This window comes from Pavona decussata, unplaced genomic scaffold (genome assembly GCF_977016875.1).
Source record: "Pavona decussata unplaced genomic scaffold, jaPavDecu1.1 SCAFFOLD_207, whole genome shotgun sequence".
NCBI classification, from domain to species: domain Eukaryota; kingdom Metazoa; phylum Cnidaria; class Anthozoa; order Scleractinia; family Agariciidae; genus Pavona; species Pavona decussata.
In genome coordinates, this window is record NW_028145612.1 from 22623 (window position 1) to 44198 (window position 21576).

At 38.7% G+C, this 21576-nt stretch overlaps 2 protein-coding genes, 1 long non-coding RNA gene and 1 pseudogene across 3 annotated transcripts in view; 3 read left to right on the top strand and 1 right to left on the bottom strand.

Moving 5' to 3' along the window:
- Nucleotides 1–19415, bottom strand: part of LOC146460695 (uncharacterized) — a 41686-nt gene extending 22271 nt beyond the window's left edge. Inside the window, exon 1 of the long non-coding RNA XR_014857537.1 lies at nucleotides 19367–19415. This is a non-coding gene — a long non-coding RNA (uncharacterized LOC146460695). The remainder of the gene's footprint in view (nucleotides 1–19366) is intronic.
- On the top strand, nucleotides 390–9335 carry LOC146460699 (uncharacterized). Its single transcript, XM_085087731.1, has 4 exons — nucleotides 390–633; nucleotides 5438–5824; nucleotides 6141–6413; nucleotides 7231–9335. Exons 1-4 carry the CDS (start codon nucleotides 564–566, stop codon nucleotides 7407–7409), a joined length of 909 nt encoding a protein of 302 aa, XP_084943857.1. The 5' UTR covers nucleotides 390–563; the 3' UTR covers nucleotides 7410–9335.
- On the top strand, nucleotides 13856–15127 carry LOC146460700 (uncharacterized; annotated as a pseudogene).
- LOC146460701 (uncharacterized) lies at nucleotides 15753–21096 on the top strand. Its single transcript, XM_085087609.1, has 3 exons — nucleotides 15753–16146; nucleotides 17917–18000; nucleotides 20972–21096. The coding sequence occupies exons 1-3, from the start codon at nucleotides 15912–15914 to the stop codon at nucleotides 21079–21081; spliced, it is 429 nt and encodes a 142-aa protein (XP_084943735.1). The 5' UTR covers nucleotides 15753–15911; the 3' UTR covers nucleotides 21082–21096.
- Nucleotides 21097–21576: the final 480 nt, after the last annotated feature.

The following is a 21576-nucleotide window of genomic DNA, read 5'->3' on the forward strand; positions in this document are numbered from 1 at the left end:
TCATTCAAGCTATTTCTGACTCCACGTGCTTGCGTTTGCATGGACAATCAGTATTGTAAATTAATTTTTCTCCATATAAAGACTGCCAAATTAATTAAAGCAGTTCATTTAAAGAAAAACTTAATATTAAGTACCCCCTCGATTTATTTAGCTCTCTCTCTTCCCTCCCCTCCCCCCTCCCGAATCTTTTTGACCGACATAATTTCTAGCTGACCGAAAGCGTCAGTGCAAGTGATACCAGATGGTTAGAAATGGTAAACACGTTACTCGCATAATTTATAACGTCACCAAACACATGATGTTTTCAAAGAGTGTGAACCATAAACAATGAACAGTGAAATCAATATTCTTGGAATTTATATTCTAAGAAATAAGAAAATTATACATGTTTCTCGGAACTGAAGACGGGGTCTTTTAAGTGTTTTATTCAAAGCGCGTACACAACTTTCGAACCAAATCGGGGTGTATTCCTTCCGATTCGGTCGGTCCTGTTCATAATCAACAGTATTAATACTTGCTGATAAAATTTAGCTGAGGCAGCCGTGCCAACCGTCCATCGATCAATGAAAACATTTGTCTTCAACTCACTGACGATGTTTTCAATTTTTGCTGTTTTGGCTCTGTGTATCTCAGGTAAGTGTAATATGTTGCTTGATATTTGTTTAACATCGCCCACAATGCCGCGACATATCCGGGACTTTTGTTACGCTCGCTGGTGCTAAATTTGAAATCTCATCACACAAAGCACACAAAACAATAAAGAAAGTTGGCAGAAAATACGAAGTAGCGCTTCTAAATTCTTCTTTTATGAGCGTTCTGTTCCGTTTACCAGTTACTATTTATATTGCTTTTGTAGAAGAGATGTTAATAAAGCAAATGTGACCTTCGATATATTTGTAGCTGCCTTAGAAGTATTATTATTTCGTGCTTCAAAAGTAGTTATTTCGGCACTCCGTTTGTGTGGGACTAACACTTTTGGACGAAATTTTTGAAGAAATAAGGGGTAAGCACGAAACTATTCATATGGTTATTTTTGTTTGACATGTGAAGATTCCACAGCTGAGTTTTCTCAGGAATCCGACGGTTAGAAGTATTATTTTTTCCTGTTTTTCCGAGACCTACCCCCACAATTCTGAAATTGCTTGCGAGTTCAACCTTTTCGGTACTCCCACGGGAGTCGAGCTATCGTTTTAAACTTACCGCGAAAGTTCTAATAAATTCATAGCTCCGCCTCCACAAACAATAGTGGGCAAGTCATTGTAATTAAGCATTGAAATGGCGTGTGCCTCGCATGAAAGGTCACTGAAATAGAACTTTAATTACGTAATAACCGGTCACCTGCGCTGCATGCTACTAAATTTCATGACATTTCCTTGATTACTGCAATCGCTATGATCCTTCAGTAGTCATATTGACCACGTGCTGACTAGCTTGTGAGTACAACTCTCTTTAATAAATATGATCGCCTTTAGAATGCAAAAAAAAAAAAAAAAAAACTTTCAAAGGCTTTGTTCAAACAAAAGCATTGTTTAAATAAGAATACACTGACGCGGGGTACTTTAAATGTTTACCGCTTCAATAGAGTCACTTTCGACTACATTACTCGCTTAAAGTATTTACTGCTTCTGAGTTCTCGAAATGGCTTCTTTACAAGAATTGCAGCGCATTGATCGGGAGCTCTTTTCAGAGCTCACAGAATCCCCGATCAATCCTGCATTCCTACACATGTCAACTCCGTATGCTCTTACAGCAGAGCATTCTTCTTTCACGAAATTATTACTTTCTCAGCTCAAAAAAATACAAGTTTTCATTGGGGGCTAATCGTCTACATATTCATTATTGGGGGCTAGTTGTCTATATATCAGGGGGCGAGTAGTCTGGGGCTAGTTGTCTGGGGGGCGAGTTGTCTGACATTCGATTGGAAAATACGATCCCATGTTTTATGTACAAATAAAAGGAGAGGCACTCTGGCAGATGCGTAAACTCAGTGGAAACCCAGACAAAGTCTTTGAAGCTCTTCAATACAATTTGCCTCAAATTGGGTACAAGCTTTCGTCATCTTCGTTGGCCCGCGTTGGAATCGCCGTAAATAGTAGAGTTGGTTACATCGTGAAGAAGATCCGTAACATATCCGGTGGCAACGAGCGTCGCGCCGTGCGATCTCGTTTTTGGTGCAGTGTTGCTATTCATCCAGAAGAAATTTCCCAAGGGCCAGAAGAAGTCATTAAAGAGCTGCAAGAACGAGAGGAGCAATTGATTAGTGAAAATCATAAACTGAACCAGGAGATAGAAGGTACGATACTCTTGCATTGCATTTTACTGACCATTATATGACCTTTTTGATAACGTTCGCTGACACGCGATTTGATACTTCAGTAACTAGAAAACCCGCTTACGAGACAATTCATTTAATTTTTGTGTGTATTCCTGTTACTTAATAGGGTCAACCAAATGCAATAGGCGTCTGTATATTTTTTTTCTTTGAGTTACAATTTCTCTTTAGTCTACATAGGATTTTAGGCTTACCGGTCGTTTCGCTACACTGCAGTTGAGTCGATTCGCTACGTTTTAAAATTGACACGTCCTCTAGTATTTAAACTCAATTTACTTCTCATGCAATCACTGTGAAACGTAGAAACAGCTAGGATAATTATTCAACCGTACTCACTTTAAAAACGAGAAATAATCACATCTTCATACTTAAACGGTAGCGAAACGACCGGATACCGATTTTAGCTGTTATCACCAAGTGCCGGAAGAAAATAGGAATTCAGTTCCCGGGATTCAGTTAATAGGCAAATTTCAGATGTAAAATAGTTATTCCAAAAACCCCAACATCCATTTAAATAGATAGATCTAAACAATCACCTGTCAAATACACAGACAAAAACATAGCCCCTTATGGTTCCTGTTTATGAGCTCAGTTGCTAAACTCCTTTTGGATTAATCAACTGGGGATGTTGATAATAATCAAAGGAAAGTGTTTAAGATAATTTTGGACTCTTAGTAACCATCTCTGCCATTTATAGGAAAGGCAACAGAGCTTTATAACGCCATGATGGAACTTAGAAGTATCCAAAGACAGGATGGACATCAAGGCAAAACTACTGAGGAAGTTGGGCTGCGACAACAACAGCGCCACCTCAGGGAAATAAGGTATGAGAACAATCAGATACAATTTCAGGATGAAAAAGTTCTGACCTTTCTAGTCACCAACTACAATCAGCTACAATTACATTGGTGAAAAAATAACAAAATGAATCTAGTGGACCAGCATAATTTCCAAGACTCAAAGGATTAAAATGAGCAAACAAAACATCAGTTAAGCCTCTAGAAGTGCAAAGCTCTAAATGCTATACTTTTTTCACTGTTGTAGGAACAAAGCACAAAAAGCACTCTGGTTTGCAGAGACCTATGGACTCACATTGAAATCACTACATATGGAAGACAACACTGGGCGACCAATTAATGTAGACTTAAATTCAGGTAACTGACATACCATTTGTAACATGACAAATAACTTAATCAACTTTAAGGTTATAAGGCCTGATCTCAAACCAAGTTTTCCAGAATTAAAATATGGATTCTCTTTGTGATTGCCTTATGGGTGCTTATGTTTCCCTTCCCCTTCCACACCCCCAATTCCAAAATTTCAGTCGATTTATTGTGGTCTTTTCTCATTATACAGCAAATGACACTCCTTCACGACGCGAGCCCGAAACAACGAAGCCAGTTACCTGTTACTCCCGTGGGAACAACTCACCGTCTTTATGCCTCATTTTGCAAATTTTGGCACCATAAGTACGTGTCGCGAAAGACAATAGAATTGTTGGCGATGTTTGGGGTGATTTCTGGGACCATTTTTACTGACACTGTGAGTAAATTTAAGACTAGATTTAGTACCACAGTAATCTGAAAACAGAAAACTCGAGCGACCAACTGAAAACCCGGAAGAACTACTTAGTTGTCCTATAACACTCAGCCTTAAATAGGAAAGAGCCACAAACCAAAGACCTAACTGTGTATAAACGCATGCGAAAATGCGATCACTACAGTTCTAGAGAAAATAAGCTAGTCTTCTATTTACAAGAATCGCCTCATGCAATTCGTTATACAGTTACAGCAAAGTCGCCAAGTGAAAGTGAAAGACATCCTGTTTTGTTAATATCGTCGGCGAACAGACGAGGTAGAGGAACAAATGAGAAGTATATTCAAGTGAGTTCAGGAACGTAAGAAAGAAAGAAAATGGCAGCAACACATGAAGAGAGAGAAAAAATAAAAAAGCACAGACATGATTATTTCCCTAAGGAGGAAGGATCATACAGTAGCCTCCCACGCAGTCGTTTTTGGGGACTCGTATTACCTCCTCCCCACAAGTGGGGAAGTCCCCTTAAAACGAGGTTAGATCATACAGCGATGGAATCGTTTCTTGTCCGTGTTGTGAGATGTGAATTATGTCCTCCTTTCAAGGTAGGAGATTTCAACAAAGGACAAAAAACAAAACACGCGGTACGGTAAAACAGACAATTTAAATTATAACAGTCGAGGTGGCTGTTTTGTTCGAGTTACGCTAATTTGAAAAATATAAACAGGCTGGATTTCTCAGAAATTGGCATCTCATTACCATTTCATTCAAGCGTAACGTGTCTGCTTTGGATTAGTGTGACAAGTGTTTAGACTAGGCTTCCTCCCGGGGGCTTCCTATATTTCTCAGAAAACTATAATCTTAGATTCTGTTATTACACCGGATTCGTTGAATAAAATAAACAATGATGGAAATCTGCCAAACACTTTCAGTACGTTGTCAAATTTATGCTTTTTTAGACCATGACAGGAAAAACAGCATAAATTTGACAACGTACGTACTTAAAGAGTTTGGCAGATTTCCTTCATTGTTTATTTTATTCAACGAATCCGACGTAATAATAGGAATAAGGAGGAACTGGGTATGGACTCTTATCTTGTGTCTGCATCGACATCCCAGCCTTAAAGTTCGTCATAACTTAACTTAGCTATGCAAAAATAAGAGGCGGCGAGAAGCTCATCTCAAAGACAATGTTAAGTAGGCAGCCATGAAATCCTGAAATCTGGAACCTAGAACTGAGGAATATCCGGGAATCTTGAATTCTTCTACCACCCCCTAGCAATTGCCGAGACAGTGACCGAATAAAGTGCTACAAAGATTAACTGAAAATACCGCTCCGCATCACATCGATAAAGCGTTTAAGTACAAATCACTTTCTTTTATCCTATCCCGGAGATGGTACGATTAAGGCTGGTTTCACACAGAACATAACCATAGCTGAGGCAATTACTCGCGTATAATACAGTTTACACGCAAGTTTCTTGTTTTGTTTTGTTTTCCCTGAGATTTAACCAGACTTTTAAGACAAAAATTTATGACATCCTCCCATCCATTCTTTTTCCAACTCATTAGTGTCATACCAGCAACAGCGTCCAAAAATTGTTTCAAGGCCAAGCCGTCCCTTGATTGGCAGAAGCGGAGGTGACATAACATTTAACTATACATTTACACTATGGCCGGGAACGACTTGGAATGACAGCGTAGTGGAGGTGGTTTTTGGGATCTGGAAAGCAACAGGATACATTATGCCTAAACTTATGGTTATCACCAAACAAGGACAAGTGTTGATTCAACCAAATTTCGAGGAAAAATTAAGCTGCAAGTTTAACATGTCTCGTCTACAAGTGGCGTTCATGCTTCACAATTTAAGTGCGTTGGAGGAGAAACAATACGCACTTCAAGTTGAGCTCGGGCTGGCCCGCAATCCCTTGACGGACGTTGTCATGCTTCTTCTGCACGGTAATAAGTTTTGTATAATATTAAAGCTTATAGAAAAGACATAAAACTGGTCATGACGCATTTTGCACAGGTAAAGAGCAAGATCGATTTGGCATTTCCCTTCAAAATCACAGCTACTCCATCACGTAGGTGGATTTGTGTATATCCTTTGTCCGCCCATTCCGATCATATTCCCCCGTATTTCTTAAAATAAGTTTATAAAACACCGGGTGAACGTTCTCACGATTCATAATTATGTATGAAAAATATGTTAAGTTTTGAGAAATGCAAAAAGCTCTTCTTTAAAACTCTTTCACATCATTATACTCACAAACAGATCCACCCGAAATTACCAGCCCCTTAAAACGAAACGTTCGCCTAAAGACTGGAGCCGATTTGGATTTGAAATGCGAGGCGAAGGGACTACCTGACCCACAAGTCACATGGAGCCGGAATGGAAGACTAATAAAAAATAAAACTCTGGTCTTGAGACAAGTAACGAAAGATAACAGTGGAGTGTATCTCTGCAAGGCGAATAACGCGGCTGGGGAAGACCGCAAAGAGGTTAATGTTATTGTTGACGATGAACAAGAATCAGTACAAAACACAGGTAAAAAAAATGAAATAACTATTTTTTGTGTCGGTTCCCTTTAAATAGCCAGAAAATGTATTTAATCGATGGAATCGTCAAAACAATGGTTCAGTTTTGTTAATAATAATCCTACTAATGTACAGAAACTACTATTAAATAGTTATATCTGGCTGGACTGGAACTGGAACAAATTGGCCAATTTTTCCAAGTTCTTCTTGTGTATTATACTATAGAAAAGACGCGAAAAACATGATCATGGTTTGTCCTTCCTCCTTGAAATCCGTTCATATTTTCTTCCGGCGCCCCAACAGCAATTTTATGTTCGGAAGCAAGGTCCTTTGTCAAATATTTGAACACGGTTTTGATCAAAATACAGCAAATTAAATCACCCTGACAGTGTCCCTTTAGTTTGGGAAATGTGGCCTATTGTATTAATGTCAGAAGTATGACCGGCTTTGCCGAACGGCCACAAAATTTGTTTGTTTCCATAGAAATGTTGAAATAACGGTCAGTTCAGTGTTGGTAACTGCTCCACTCGTGCACGGAATCGCAACTTGTAAAAATACGTCAGGTTTTTTATACTCCTATTTGTGTATGTTCATCTGAAAAAATCATTTCAAACTTGTGGTTTCCTCTTCCCTCGTAAAATCCCTTGGATTTTTTAGAAAGGTACTTTGTCATATTATTATACTTTCTGTAGTTCCTTCAGTTTCCTTCAGAGAAATTGAAAGCGGTGTCCATGTTTAAACGTGAACTAAGATTAAGATCTTAAGCTTAAGAAGACATCTAGCTTGCCATAAATGAAATCCAGCTGAAATTTTTTTTTTCTTTCCAGTGTCCAGCAGAACAACTTCAGAAAGTACCAGTGGCCATTTGTCGAGGGAATGGTTATTGACATTGACGATCGTCTCAGGATTTGTTGTTTTAATAATTTTCATGACAGTAATCTTAGTATATCGCTATCGTGGACGACTTAAAAGGAGCATCCCTTATGGGCCACATATTGAGACATAAATCCAGCCCACAGTTCGCCATATGAGAGCCACGCTAAACGGAGCTCCAGAGAGGTCATTCATTTAAGAAAAAAATCAACTACAGTCAACTCTCGCCTTGCGGACACCTCACTATCAGGGACGCCCCGATAATACGGACAGCAGCTCAATCCCCGGCAAAAATAGATTACAGACGTTTGACCGAAATAAATTTCCTCTATTACGGACTCTCGCTATTAAAGACACTAACTCGCGGTCCCGAGGGTGTCCGCAATAAGGGGAGTTGACTGTGCTAGGAACCTGGAACAATGTGCCTTTAATACACTCGACTTACAACGCGCCACCTTATGTGATATGTCTAAGGCTATTTATAATCCGATAAAAGTATTCACAGCTCAGATTAGTATATACACCGTAGTACGGCTATTACTTGAAAGTTCGTCTGCTTAACAGAGGTGCGTCGTTCCAGATTAATAGCATCTGATCACTGTTTTTGACGAATCAGTTCTTTCTTTTGAGCTTAAGGTAGACGGTTGTGAGTTCCTTCAGCCCAACGGTGAGTGAAACAAGTTAATGTAGCTCATCCAGCTCTGCAGCTGAGGCTTCATGGACTTAGTTAGCTGACTAATACTTCCCGTGATGTAAGATACAGTTTACATTTTACAAGCGCTTAGAACGCATGCGGATAAGCGCTATTTAAGTGTTATTATTATTATTATTATTATTATTATTATTATTATTATTATTATTATTATTATTTACACTAAAACAGTAACTCTCAAAAGTCTTAATTAAATAGACTGAATGACTTGAAAGGTCGGTTTTTAGAGATCTATTATCGCATCTGAATTATATTTCTTCACTGTTGTGTCAGTACCACAAGTAAAACAGTCGGTACTTATTTTTCCATTTATTCACATGATCATGATTTGCCAACTTTGTAATGCAAATAGCCACACGTTTCGAATAAGAAAGTTCTTTCTGTCATACATTTTAAAAGTATCCATGCCAGCCGGCTCAATTTATTGGTCCACTTCAGGTTTACCTCGAGCAATGATTTTTGTTTTTTAGAACTAGTTTTCTCGTAAACTTGTCAGCTTGTAAGCTGTCAGATGCATTATTCAAAACGCACACACGACGATTAAGCAAATTGGGTTGTATGTCCTTCAGGTTCGGTCTTGTTGATACTGAACAGTATAAACACTAGCTCATCAGAATTCACCTGAAGCAGCGTGCCAACTGTCGACCGAAACAAAAACCACTCCTCTTTTCAACTCGCAGCTGGCAAATCAACGTTGTATTTAATGGGCCAATATCAATTGCGAGTTGCTGTGAACGTCGTTATAAATTAAACGCGAGGCTAAGTGCAAAGCTTTTCATCTAAAAATTAGTTTTGTTTGCATATAATGAATGGAAAATAATTATCTCAATCAAAACTTTGCACTTAGCCTCCTATAATGAGGTTCACAGCAACTCGGAAATGGCCTGTTTTCGTCATTTTGACTTTGTGTATCACAGGTGAGTTTAACGGCTTTATACTAGTTTTAATTTGGGGAGAATTCCGGTTTTTTACTGAGGCAGTGAACTGTGAGCAGGGAGAATGTGCTCAGTGAAGCCACAATAAGCGCCCAATTGAAATAATAATAATAATAATAATAATAATAATAATAATAATAGTGTGATTCGATTATATGATCTTAATATCTCTGCATAATGGAATTCTTTATTTTATAGAATTTTGAACTTTTATTATTAATTATATCTATTTCCTCTTCTTTTATGTAAGGTTAAGGTTTAGAATTTGTGAATGAATAGTGTTTCGATGAATTGATTGGATTTTTTGTAACAGCAAGTTGATTGTAAATAGGATTTTAATTGAGGTTTTGTAATAAAGGTTTTATTATTATTTAATAATAATAATAATAATAATAATAATAATCAAATTTAATGTCAACAACACGGGGAGTGATTGTGCAATCTCCCGAGCCAGAGGCTCATGATAAAGTACTTGACAATAATCCAGATCGAATTGGAATTTGGAAGTGTTGGTTTGTGAGGAGAGGGGTAAACTGGAGTAGCCGGAGAAAAACCTCTTGGAGCAAGGACGAAAACCAACAACAAAGTCAACCGCCACATATGGCGCCGACTCCGGAAATCAAACCCAGGGCCACATTGGTGGGAGGTGAGTGGTCTCACCACTGAGCCATCTCTGCTCCCCCAACAATGTGAAAACAGTGCAATGATGCCGGAAGTCTGACCTACCAGTGCTTTTAGTGCTATCTAAAATAGAAAAAAGTTTCAAGCCGTATGTTCAAACCGTGCGTGTAAATCTGTGATCACTATATTACTAGAGGAATAGGCCACTATCTTATTTGCAAGTAACGCCTTGTGGTTAGAAACATCCTGTAAAATATCGCATGAGACAGAGTAAGGATAAATATGTAGAGGCATAAGATTAAGATTCAAGTGAGTTACGTTATATCGAGGAAAGCAAGAAAGAAAGAAATCAAAGGAATTGGCAGTAGTAAACCTTCAAAACAGCACTTGAAGAGAGAAAAATAACGGCCGGGCACAGACAACAAAGACTGAAGGAAGTGTAAAATGTAAATTTATTAATATGTCGCTTTTCGATGTACTCAGACGTCCACAAACGGAAGAAAATAGAATTCACGATAGGCTAAAAAAAAAGGCCATTCTATATAAAACATAACAGCAGAGATTGTTATTAACCTACAGCACCTTCTTTTGTAATGTAATTTTGCCTACCGTTAGCAACAGTAATTTTTTTTCTAATCGATGTTCAGCCCAATGGATGCTTTTTATGAGCAACATCATAGATGGCCGTCAGGTGCTAACATTGCTCATATTTTTGGCCAAAGAAATTGTAAAGTATGCTTCCCTGCCGGCACGATCATGTTACTTGATTTTCATTGCTCAGTATGAAGGTCAGCATTCCTTTTTTCTTGTCTGTACCAGGTACTACAGTATGTAAATTTTCCTGTGTACGTTGTAATCTATTCACTGTCAATAATATTTGTATTAAGGGAAAAAAGATTTTTAAGTGTTGTAGGTAAATATTTTAGGTAATTCAATTCTTATTATCATTGTTGTAACTGTAAATTACTATACGTTAGATAATAGCTGCCTTAAGATTGTAAATTGTACTCGATAATTCAGCTCTTTAACTGCAATGGAGTTTTTAATAAACTATAAACTAGGTACAGTTTTGTTAGTATGTACTTCAACGTGCCAACGGAAAAATTTTTAGGGAACGTGACGAGTTCGAATAAGTACGCAAGACATGCATACATTGAAGTCCTCAGAGTATGTAAATTATCTATTGATTGCTCTTATGTCATTCTTAGTTGGATTCTTTGACAGGTGAAGAAAATTCCGCATTCTTTGTTTGTATCAAATAGAACTTTTATTTTCCAGACTTTTCTTGAGTTGATTTCCCTGGTGAAGTTCAGAGACACAAATACTGAGCTAGATCAAACGAATCCCTCAAATTCGATATGGTGTTATCATTAGAACGTATAATGCATCGGTAGCCAATGTTACAAAAAATATAAAAACAAAGAAAACAAAAGAATTGCAAAGTCATCGTATTGTTGCGAAATCAGCTAGAGCCGGAAATTTTGGGACGTGCTTGCACAGCAACATAATATTTATTATTTACCTACTGAAGGGATGGATTGGAAGTTCTATCGGAAAGCAATAAACATTTTGATCTGCTGCTTGGGACTTTTCTCACAAGGTAAGTCATTGATTTTTATTTGTTACTTTGTGCACGAGCCTGAGAACTTTTCACAGCTGGCCGAGTTCGGCGCTTACTAAGCGAACCGAGACGCTCTTAAAACTTTGAAACCTACGTTTATAAATATGAAAAGCAATGTACTTGCAACTCTGGGGTCAAGTTACTGAATGAAAGAAATGATTAACACAAATCAAATGTCTTCAAGTCTACTCTACACTCGACGAGATTGACGAGGCTAAGAATTAAAGCGAAGCAACAGGGCGTGGATTGTCTGTCCATGCCGAATTATTGCATCGGAATGTGCAAATTATGTCGCGCGATCCGCGCAATGTGTTTTATGATTGTTTTTTTCTTATTGTAGACTTGTTTACAAGTCGAGCTTAGAGAGTGCGAAGCGCGATCGTTAGAGTCGAGCTCAGTAGAGAGCGCGAAGCGCAATGAGAAGCGAGCGAGCGACTTTGAGAAAGTGTATTTTTTTTTTTATTGCTGTGAATTTCACTGTTACCGCTAAACACGACTTCATATTATCTTAGCCTGTAAATGTCGTAAAAAGTAAGACATTTTTATTGACTTAATCAGATCATTTCATTGTTCTCTTATACGCGAGAGTTGTACATATTGAACTTTGATCGACGTTCGTGCAAACGTGCTGCTAGATCCTAACGATTTAAAACCGCAAATCTAAACATCAATGACTGAACTGTTTTTTCTTTAATATCAGAGCATTTGAGCCACTACCGGTCATCTTTTTTCCTCGCGGAGTTTGGATTATTTTAGATTTTCAAAACTAAAGCCTGGTTCACACTAGCACATAACGACATAACAGCATAATGACATAACAACATAATCGCTTATGCCGGTAATGTGAACACTGACATAAAGACATAAGGTTAGGTGAACAGAATACTTTAAATATGGCGGAAGAAACGCTTGTTGCCTTTGCGATGATTTTGTTTCTTTTTCTTCGACGACGCCAAGCGAAAAAATTACTAGAAGAAAAGAGTGGGAGCGTCCACTATTTCAGGACTGCAACCTTCTTCAACGCGTTTTCTTTCTTCTATTGGTCTTTAAATTCCTTTATGCTTTTATTATAATCATACAACATTGGATAAGTTCGAACCGCTTCAGCAAGTTCTTCTTCATCTACACGAGCCGCACCAATGCCAATAAATTCTCTACGTCATGTCTGTCAACTCCACAGTAGCCGCCATATTAAAAATTGTGCTAATGCGAACTGGGTTCGACAAATCTTGTGGCGCTCTGATTGGTTCTTTGTTATGTCGTTATGTCACTTATTATCACACTTATTTCAGCTAAAATATAACATCATAACGACATAGACATAACGACATAAGGAACATGCAAGGAAAAGATAATTTTTTTTTCCATATGTGGTTATGTCCATGTCATTATGTTGCTATTATGTCATTATGTCTACATGTTCACACTACAAAACTAACGACATAATGACCTTTTTATGTCGTTTTGCTTATGTCGTTATATCGATAGTGTGAACCAGGCTTAACTGTATATCCTTCAGTTACTTACCTAGGCCTTCAAACTGACAAAGTATAAGCGAAATCGATTTTTGACCGTGGCCACGATTTCTTTTTATTTTCACTGACAATCACTGTAAGTTCCTGTTATGAAACTTAACCCTGAATATCTGTCAAAAAATCTAAGATAAACCTTAAAGGCGCTATTTAAGATGGCTGGTACCAGTTTCCTCGCGCGGTGAGCAGGTCTGAGTATCGCACGTCACGCGCGAAAAACACGCGATAAAAGAGAGACCAACAAGTCAAAACAAATATGGCGGCGTGCGGCTTTTTTCCTGCTAGGTTACTTTTGTCCTGTTTTAAACGAATTTCACGTGTATCCGAGACTGTATCTACTAGTGCGACCTTAGTTAATTCCTTATGTTGAAGACAAATTGTTTCTGGTGTTCAATATTAAGTTTGAAAGGCAAAACTGCGATCGATCGTGACGGAGCTTCAAGGACTCGCAAAATGTTTATAAAATGGAGAACCGACATACTACCACAAATTGTCTCGCTTGATCGTCTTGGCCACATTCTATAGTTTGTATTTTTTGAACTCAACGGCCATTCTTACGATGACCTTCAAAAACTTTACACAACATTTGTAACTGTCGACATTCCCGAACCAACTGAGATCAGGGTACGAGATTACATCCTGCCTAATCCAATCACAACTTCATCAGCGAGGACACCGCGAGTCACGCGGACGAAGAGGATGTTGGCCGCCTTCGTTGTACACCTCGACGAAAACAACCGCAAAGAATAAGGACAAATGCCCGAGAAAATGTCAAAAATAAGATTGGCCGAGTTGTGCACGGACCACACTTCGGCCAATCTAATTTTTGATTTTTCCAACCAAAACGGGAAAAGGAAATATTACTTATCCTTATCATCATATTTACATATTTTAAAGTACAGATTTTACAATAACTGTCTAAATTCGCGCGCGTTCATTGGCTAATTTTCATCATCAATAAGAGTACAGACAGATGAAATTTTAATTTATGCGAAAATCTGTGCAACTTTTGAAGTAACAAGATGGAGGGCGATACGCCGGACTTTAATGTTTTCCACTGTAGTTTTCTAGATGACACTCTCCCTAACTGGGAAAAAGAGATAGAATTGTCAGATACGGAACTTCTCTCCTGTGCAGAAGCTCTAGTAAACGAGGCAATTGAAACAACAACTAGGTTTCCAAAATTAAGCGGAGACAACCTACAAGATATTGTTGCAAACGCGGAGTCCAAAGGCTCTAAACGAAATACAAAGTGGTTTGTAAAGATGTTTGAAGGTAAAGATACGCAATAACAATTATGACAGTCTAGTTTCTTTCAAATATTTGCGGCTAGAATTCTTGTTGTTCCCTGGAAAACGTAAGTTTCTCACCTTCCGTTTAATTTCCAGATTGGTGCTTTGAGCGAGAAATAAACAAAACCTTGCTCGAAATGAGTGAAGAAGAGCTAGACGAAAGCCTTCGACGGTTTTATGCTGAGGCCCGCACCAAAGCAGGTGAAGAGTACAGTAGGTCGTCGCTTCTTGGCTTCCGTAACTCTGTTGAACGGCACCTCAAAGCCAACAACTGGTCGGTAAAAATTACGCGTAATCCAGCTTTCAGCCGTAGCAACAAAATGCTGGAGAGCAAATTAAACGCACTGCGACGAGACGCACTCCTGACGGCCTGCTTCGCAAAGTTTGGTTTTATGTAACCCTTTACTGGTGTCGTCGTGGTAGCGAAGGTCAGCGTTCACTTCGCCGCGACAGCTTCAAGTTTGCCAAGGATGCTGATGGAAACAATTTCATAACGATGTCCCATGACGAGCTGACAAAGAACCACCAGGGTGGATTCAATGAGAAGACCTGCGAGGAAAGGCAAACTCGCCTATACAGCATTGGCCAAGATGGCGACGCATTTTCATGTTTTCAACTGTACGCAAGCAAGCTAAATCCGAAGCAAGAAGCTTTTTTCCAGAAGCCCAGGTCAGATGCGAAATTCCGGTTTTCTGATGCAGTGTGGTATGTAAACAAGCCACTAGGTGTCAACCGCCGACTCTCAAAGATCATGAGAGAAATCTCCCTTGGAGCTAACCTCTCGAAGACGTACACAAACCACTGTGTACGAGCAACCGCCATTACGTTGTGGTCGGATTCCTGCATTCCAGCTCGTCACATAATGAGTATTTCAGGCCATGTTAGCGAGCAAAGCTTGGCTAGCTACAAACGACGACCGTCTACAAGCCAGCTCAAAGACTGCTCCGACATTCTGTCAACAGCCCTGCAGAACGGTCAAGCTCCAGTTCCGAATGTCATCACCGCTCAACTATCTGCCCGGCCCAACTTTGCTTCGACGAGTACAGTCTCTGTGATGGCTCCAAATGCCTCACTCGGTGGAATTTTCAATTCATGCCACATCGGTGAAGCTCAAGCGTTCGTGTTTTCGAATCAATGAACATGTTTTCGCAGTGTGAATTTGATTCGGATTGATTTTTTTGCAGCAAGTGAGAATTCTAATTTATGCAAGCTGCAAACTTCATTACTTCAACCTTCAACTGTCAAACTGTCAACTTTTTAACCAATGAAATTTTATTGACTGCTGTAAGTAGCCAATCAGAAAGCGAGAAAAGCTATTGACAATGTTCGCGTCAATTTGAGTAAAATCCACGTTTACGGCTGTTTACTGTGTCTTTTCCCCTCATTTTAACCCGACAATTAACCATTTTCGGATTCATGTTATTGTAAAAAACAAATTGACTTCAGTTTTTTATGCGTCTGTCCTCTTATTGATGATAAATTGCGTCATAACATTGTCAAAGTTTGCTGTGGAAATCACTCGCCTGCGGCTCGTGATTTCCACAGCAACTTTGACAATGTTATGACGCAATTTATCATCAATAAGAGGACAGACGCATAAAAAACTGAAGTCAATTTGTTAAATATAATAGAAAAAAAGAAAATGGTCAGGAAAATTGATCATTTTTCCATTTTTCTAATTTTGTAATTAATTATTCAGCCATGCCTCTTAATCAGTATTGTGGTAATGGTTTGAACTTTGAGTCCAATTGATTGAATTATACATGTAACAGTTGTGTAAATTTCTTTTCACAGCTTCTGGTGCTGATACACTGTCACGAATCACCTGTTATGAGGGGGAAACAGTAACGCTCTTGTTTGAACGAATATCGCGTGAGTCCTTGAATGAGTTTAGTGGACATCGGGTTTACAAAAATGACTCGATGTTTGGTTTCCTTGGAAAGAATCCTGGTTCGGTATATAAGTGCTCCGATGATTCCGCAGACTTGGAGCAGTTCTGTTTACTTAAGACAGAATTTGAGAAATTCAACGCATCACATATGATGCTGAAGATAAAAAACATTACAGCAGGAGATGGCGGGAACTACTCCGTGCATTTTGTCTTCAATAGCTTTGAAAGCCATGACATTAAAGAAACTCAGTTGGAGGTGATTAAAGGTAAGTAAGCATTGCATACGTCCAAAAAAAAAAAAACAGGTCACAATTTCGAGTCTGCTCGTTTGCTTAGTCTCCTGACCCTCTAGGCATTTGAACTGCACTTCAACAAGGTAGTACAGTGCGTATACTGTACTGTGGAGTTTTCTGCTCTAAAAACTCGATTTCCATATTTTCAGGATGCGCATGAAATGGTGCAATTTCCGCGCGGTCAAACAAACGAAAAACGGTAACGCTTGTTGCGCAAGCTATTCTCGGTTTTCACTGTCACGCCATTGAAAAAAAAAATCGAAACCATTCCATGAATGAAGTCAAGAAATTGACATTGTATAGAGGATAAATAAATAAGGCATCTGTCCAAGTGTCAGGTCTGTGCGATATTCCGTACTCGATTTGACAAAATGTTCCACATAAATTTATAGAGCATAGTACGGAGACGCCACGTTTGTGCCCCTCAGAGGGACACAAACATGGCGGCCGGAAATAGGAAAAAACATCTGGAGTTCACTTTTGCCAGAAAAGATGTTTGTTTGCCCTTGTGAATTTTCGAATGTTTAGATTAATATTTCTCCTCAAACTTAAATTGTTTAGAATGCTGAAAATCACCCGAAGAGTCATTTTTAAGATACGGAAAAGCTCTGCCACGGCCATCCTCCTGATGTCACGCACGATGGAAACTCGGAAATTGAAACTGCTCTATTTTCAAAAGGAAGCACGACATCGAGCTAAGAAATTGTGAACAGACATATTTTAAGTAAATCTTTTCTTGGATGAAGGTAAAAATTTTGTAGGCCTCCCGGTTTTGAATTCTAGAATTTGGTGACGTCACGTGAAAACCAAGAATACTGAGGTGTGCTATGCTACGGCTGTACTTGCAGTCGTTGGACCGTGTTGAACTGCACGGCACGGCACTGTGCTGTGTTGTATTAGACTGCACTGCACTGCACTTTACTATACGGCACGGCACTGAATTGCACTGCCGTCATGTGCACCACACTCCACTGTACTGTACTGTAGTCGGTGCTTTGGTTTCATAGTCTGTACCTTTAACCTTACTAGGCTTCATTACTGTATCGTAATACAAAGGGTTAGTGTGTGGTGTTTGGCACATGGTGTAGTGTGATTTAGTTTACAATAGCTTATTTATTTATTTATTTATTTTTAAATATGCAAAAATTACAGAGAGATTTCGGAGTCATCTTGACTCCATTATCAAGAAAAAAATCAGTTTGTGAACGCGGATATTTAAATAGGCTAGAGCTGAAAATCAACATATTAATAGATGGTTAAACAAATGCTTTAGCGCGAATTAAATCAGTATTTGTTTAACCATCTATTTATATGTTGATTTTCAGCTCTAGCCTATTTAAATATCCGCGTTCACAAACTGATTTTTTCTCTTGATAATGGAGTCAAGATGACTCCGAAATGTCGAGCCTTAAACCTCTCTGTAATTTTTGCATGTCTTTGCTTCAGCAAATCCATTTTTAAATATTGTAATTTTATTGGGTAATTTTACTGGTTTTTAATTTAGTTATTAATAATATTTTAATGCGCTTTTGAGTATTTGTATTGAAAAACGCGCAATATAAGTATTAAATATTATTATTATTATTATTATTATTATTATTATTATTGCTATTATTACTATTATTATTATTATTATTATTATTATTATTATTATTATTATTATTGCTATTATTATTATTATTATTATTATTATTGTTGTTGTTGTTATTATTATATTAAGTTAACTTGGTCTTTCCTTTAAAGGAAAACAGTACACCACGACCATGAAACCACAAGACCATGAATCAGTCAAAACTGGTACTCCGACCAAGGATGTCTCCAGTACCGGTAGGAATAATATTGATAGTTTTAAGTGTGTCGATCTAATATAATATATGAGTGTAGAATAAAAATACGATAAATGAAAGTACGAAGCAAGGTGCAGGTTATAATTATAGAAAGGTTAAAATGCTTATACCAGAGCGGATATCTATTACCGTTTTTATTCGATTAACCTCCCACCTTGAATAAGGGCCTACCCTGAAAGGCCAAAAACTTAATAACCCCCTTCCCAACCGTAAAACATAACATTTCTGTGCTAGCCCAACGTGAAGTAGGCTCGATTTCCGCCGCTCTCTAGGGTTCAGGCCTTTTCTCCCCGAGAGGAAAGCCCGGACCCTAGTGAGCGGCGGAAATCGAGCCTAAACGTGAAGTAAGGGGAGCGTCAGTTGTCTTCCAGAATTGTTTTTTGATATGTTAGTCAATGAACTTTTATATTGTTTATGGCTTGTTCATGTTAGCTTTTGCACTTTATTCTTGAAGAAATTCATCAGGCTAGATAACTGAATATTCGATTTAAATGTTCTTACAACATAGCCAGTCTTACATTAACGTCTTATTAATGCTGACAGTTTCGATGACTGTCAGCCATCTTTCTCAAAACTTGCCAGCATGAAAAGTGTCAGAAGCCTTAAATAGGCTTTTGAAGGTGTTGATTATTGCGATAAATGCGCAAAGTCACTCTGTAGACGCCCGCTCCCCCCTGGTTTGGGGGTGGAGATCACTTGTGTCCATATGGGAGAAAGCTGATAGGCTCCCTCGTCCCTGTTCATAGTAGGAACAAGAGGAAGAACACATAAGAACAGCCCTCCATACATGTGGTTACCCAGATTGGGCAATAAAGAAGGTCAAAGAGCAAATGAACAGCAAGAAAGCTATTAGAAAAGATAAATCCAAGAATGATAAAGCACAACAAAAATCAAGAGCAGTGGTGACTGTCCCATATGTCCATTCATTCACGGAGAAAATACGACGCATATTTACCAAACACAGGGTAGCCACAGTGATTAAACCTCAAACCACCCTCAGACAGGTTTTAGTTCACCCGAAGGACAAAAATGAGAAGCACAAAAAGGCTGGAGTGGTGTACAAAATTCCAGGCAGTCAATGCGAAAAGGTATATATCGGTGAAACAGGGAGACAGCTGGGAACCAGGATCAAAGAACACAGAAAGGAAGCAGAAAAGATCTCTAACAGAAATTTCACAAGAACCACTAGCAGAGCTTCTACCAATGAACACCATAAATCAGCCATAACAGACCACGTCTGTCAGAACAATCATATTATGAATTGGGAGCAGGGCGGCGACAAGTTTAAGCGATGGATTGAAGAAAGCATATGTATTAGATCGAACACTCCTACTATGAACAGGGACGAGGGAGCCTATCAGCTTTCTCCCATATGGACACAAGTGATCTCCACCCCCAAACCAGGGGGGAGCGGGCGTCTACAGAGTGACTTTGTGCATTTATCGCAATAATCAACACCTTCAAAAGCCTATTTAAGGCTTCTGACACTTTTCGTGCTTTCAAGTTTTGAGAAAGATGGCTGACAGTCATCGAAACTGTCAGCATTAATAAGACGTTAATATAAGACTGGCTATGTTGTAAGGACATTTAAATCGATTTTGCACTTTATGTTGTCTTGTTCAAGCGAAATAAACTTGTTATCCTTTGTTTTTGTTATTCTCTAAGACTGTCCTCGCTTTTGAAGGTTAGGAAAATAATAAGCGCCAACCCTCATGGGCCCAAAATTAAATGATCGCCCACAAGACGGTTAATCGAATAAATATGGTAATTGCGCGTCGAAAGTAATCAGCTAATTTGCTTTTAGCCTACGTGGCAGGCGCTAGAAAAGGTAAGGGAGGAGGGAAATCGGAAATCCCCTCGCGTCGCGCGCGCCCGATTTCTCTTCTCCCTTCCCCTTTCAAGCGCGTGCCACGCAGGCTAATTTGCTTTGGGTTCGCTAAGTTTACGTCGACTACGTTTTGCGGCGACTTGAAAGAGTCTGCACCAATAAGAAATAAAGTCAAGCCATTCGTGATGTAGGAAGTCAAACAACAGCTGCTACAAAATTTAAACAATTACAAACCTATGAAAGCTAGTAATTCACATCATATCCTTTATATTTCCAAACGTCCTTCACGGCCGAGTGATTTCCTTTGTTTTCTCGTTAGGAGATATCACGACACTGACATATTTGCGTTATTTTCTGGGTTCACTGTGTTTTTTGTGTTTACTGAGATTACATGTAGCTAGCTAGAGTAATTCAGATGTTCAGCTGAGAACCGTTTTCAACAGTGCATCCACGCATAGCGCGGGTTGCTGTTTACATTACCCACTCCTCAGAGAAACTATGAGGAGCTTGGTAATGGTAAGGGCTTGTTGGCTCTCTTGGGAGCACAAGGAACTTTTAAAAATTGCAGGAGCAGTCTAACTGAGTAAGTCACTCGTATCAGTCTGTCCTTAATTCCCCCACTGGGAAATTTTGGTATTTTATTTCATAGTATAGAAAATAAAAAAACTTTTATCCTTTGAAATGAGCCGACCGAATGGTGACGGTACTGTTTAAGTCTAGCCTGATTGGAAATTTCAAACTAATATTATTGACTATTACGTTTTTTTATAACAGCAACACTCTAAAGTTTCTAATGATTCTTCATAATGGTTATGAAACCTGACAAAAGTTTTCGTTTTATGTTTTTGTTTGCATTTTTGGTCTTGACCGTATACAAACCACAATACATTTCAAAAGTGTTGGAGCAACTGACCAATAGAAACTTTCCTGTTACGATATTGAATGGTAGTGTGAACATTAGAACAAAGCATTGTGCACGGTCGCAGCTCTTCCAACATAAATAACCGATTGCAGCGCCATTGTTTGCATAGCAAGGTTTCATAACTACTCCCTTATTATTTATGAGAAAACGAATTTTAACATCTTTCTTTTTGCATTTTCATTTTTCCCATTATTTGCTTAGGGCCATCAACCCGATCTGATCCTGACAAGGTAGCCCCAGTGGTTTCCCCTGGCGCTGTCCGCTCTGCTATGCTCAGCTTGTGCTTATGTTGTCTGCTATTGCTACTTTGACGCTGATCGTCAAGGCTGCACTGAAGCATGAAGATGTAAGTTGGTGTAAGTCTAATGACAGGTAGTAAATAACAGAAAGCACCTTGAAACACCCTTGCAACATAAAATCTGTGGAGAGGGTAAAAACTGCGTTTGAAGTCAAAATGTTCGTTGTCCTTCACAAATGCATTGGTTGAACCCACAGTATTAGTAATAGAATATTTGGCACCAGGCACCGTTTACAGCTATGAAAGATTTTTGAAGTTTACATTCACATTTACACGGTTTTTGGTCGGTAATATATATATTTAGCCAAGCCTAAAAGCGGAGCTCCACAATATAAGTCTGCGTATTGTATGAACGTAATAACCTTATGAGTTCCTCATCAATTCTGCAGCTATATAGCACATTTTTAATGCATATGCAGCTAACTGCTCATCAACAATAACAATGTAAAACAGAGGGCAAAATTACTGAATGCTGATTTGTTGTAACAGAGGGCAGTTTTTCGTAATT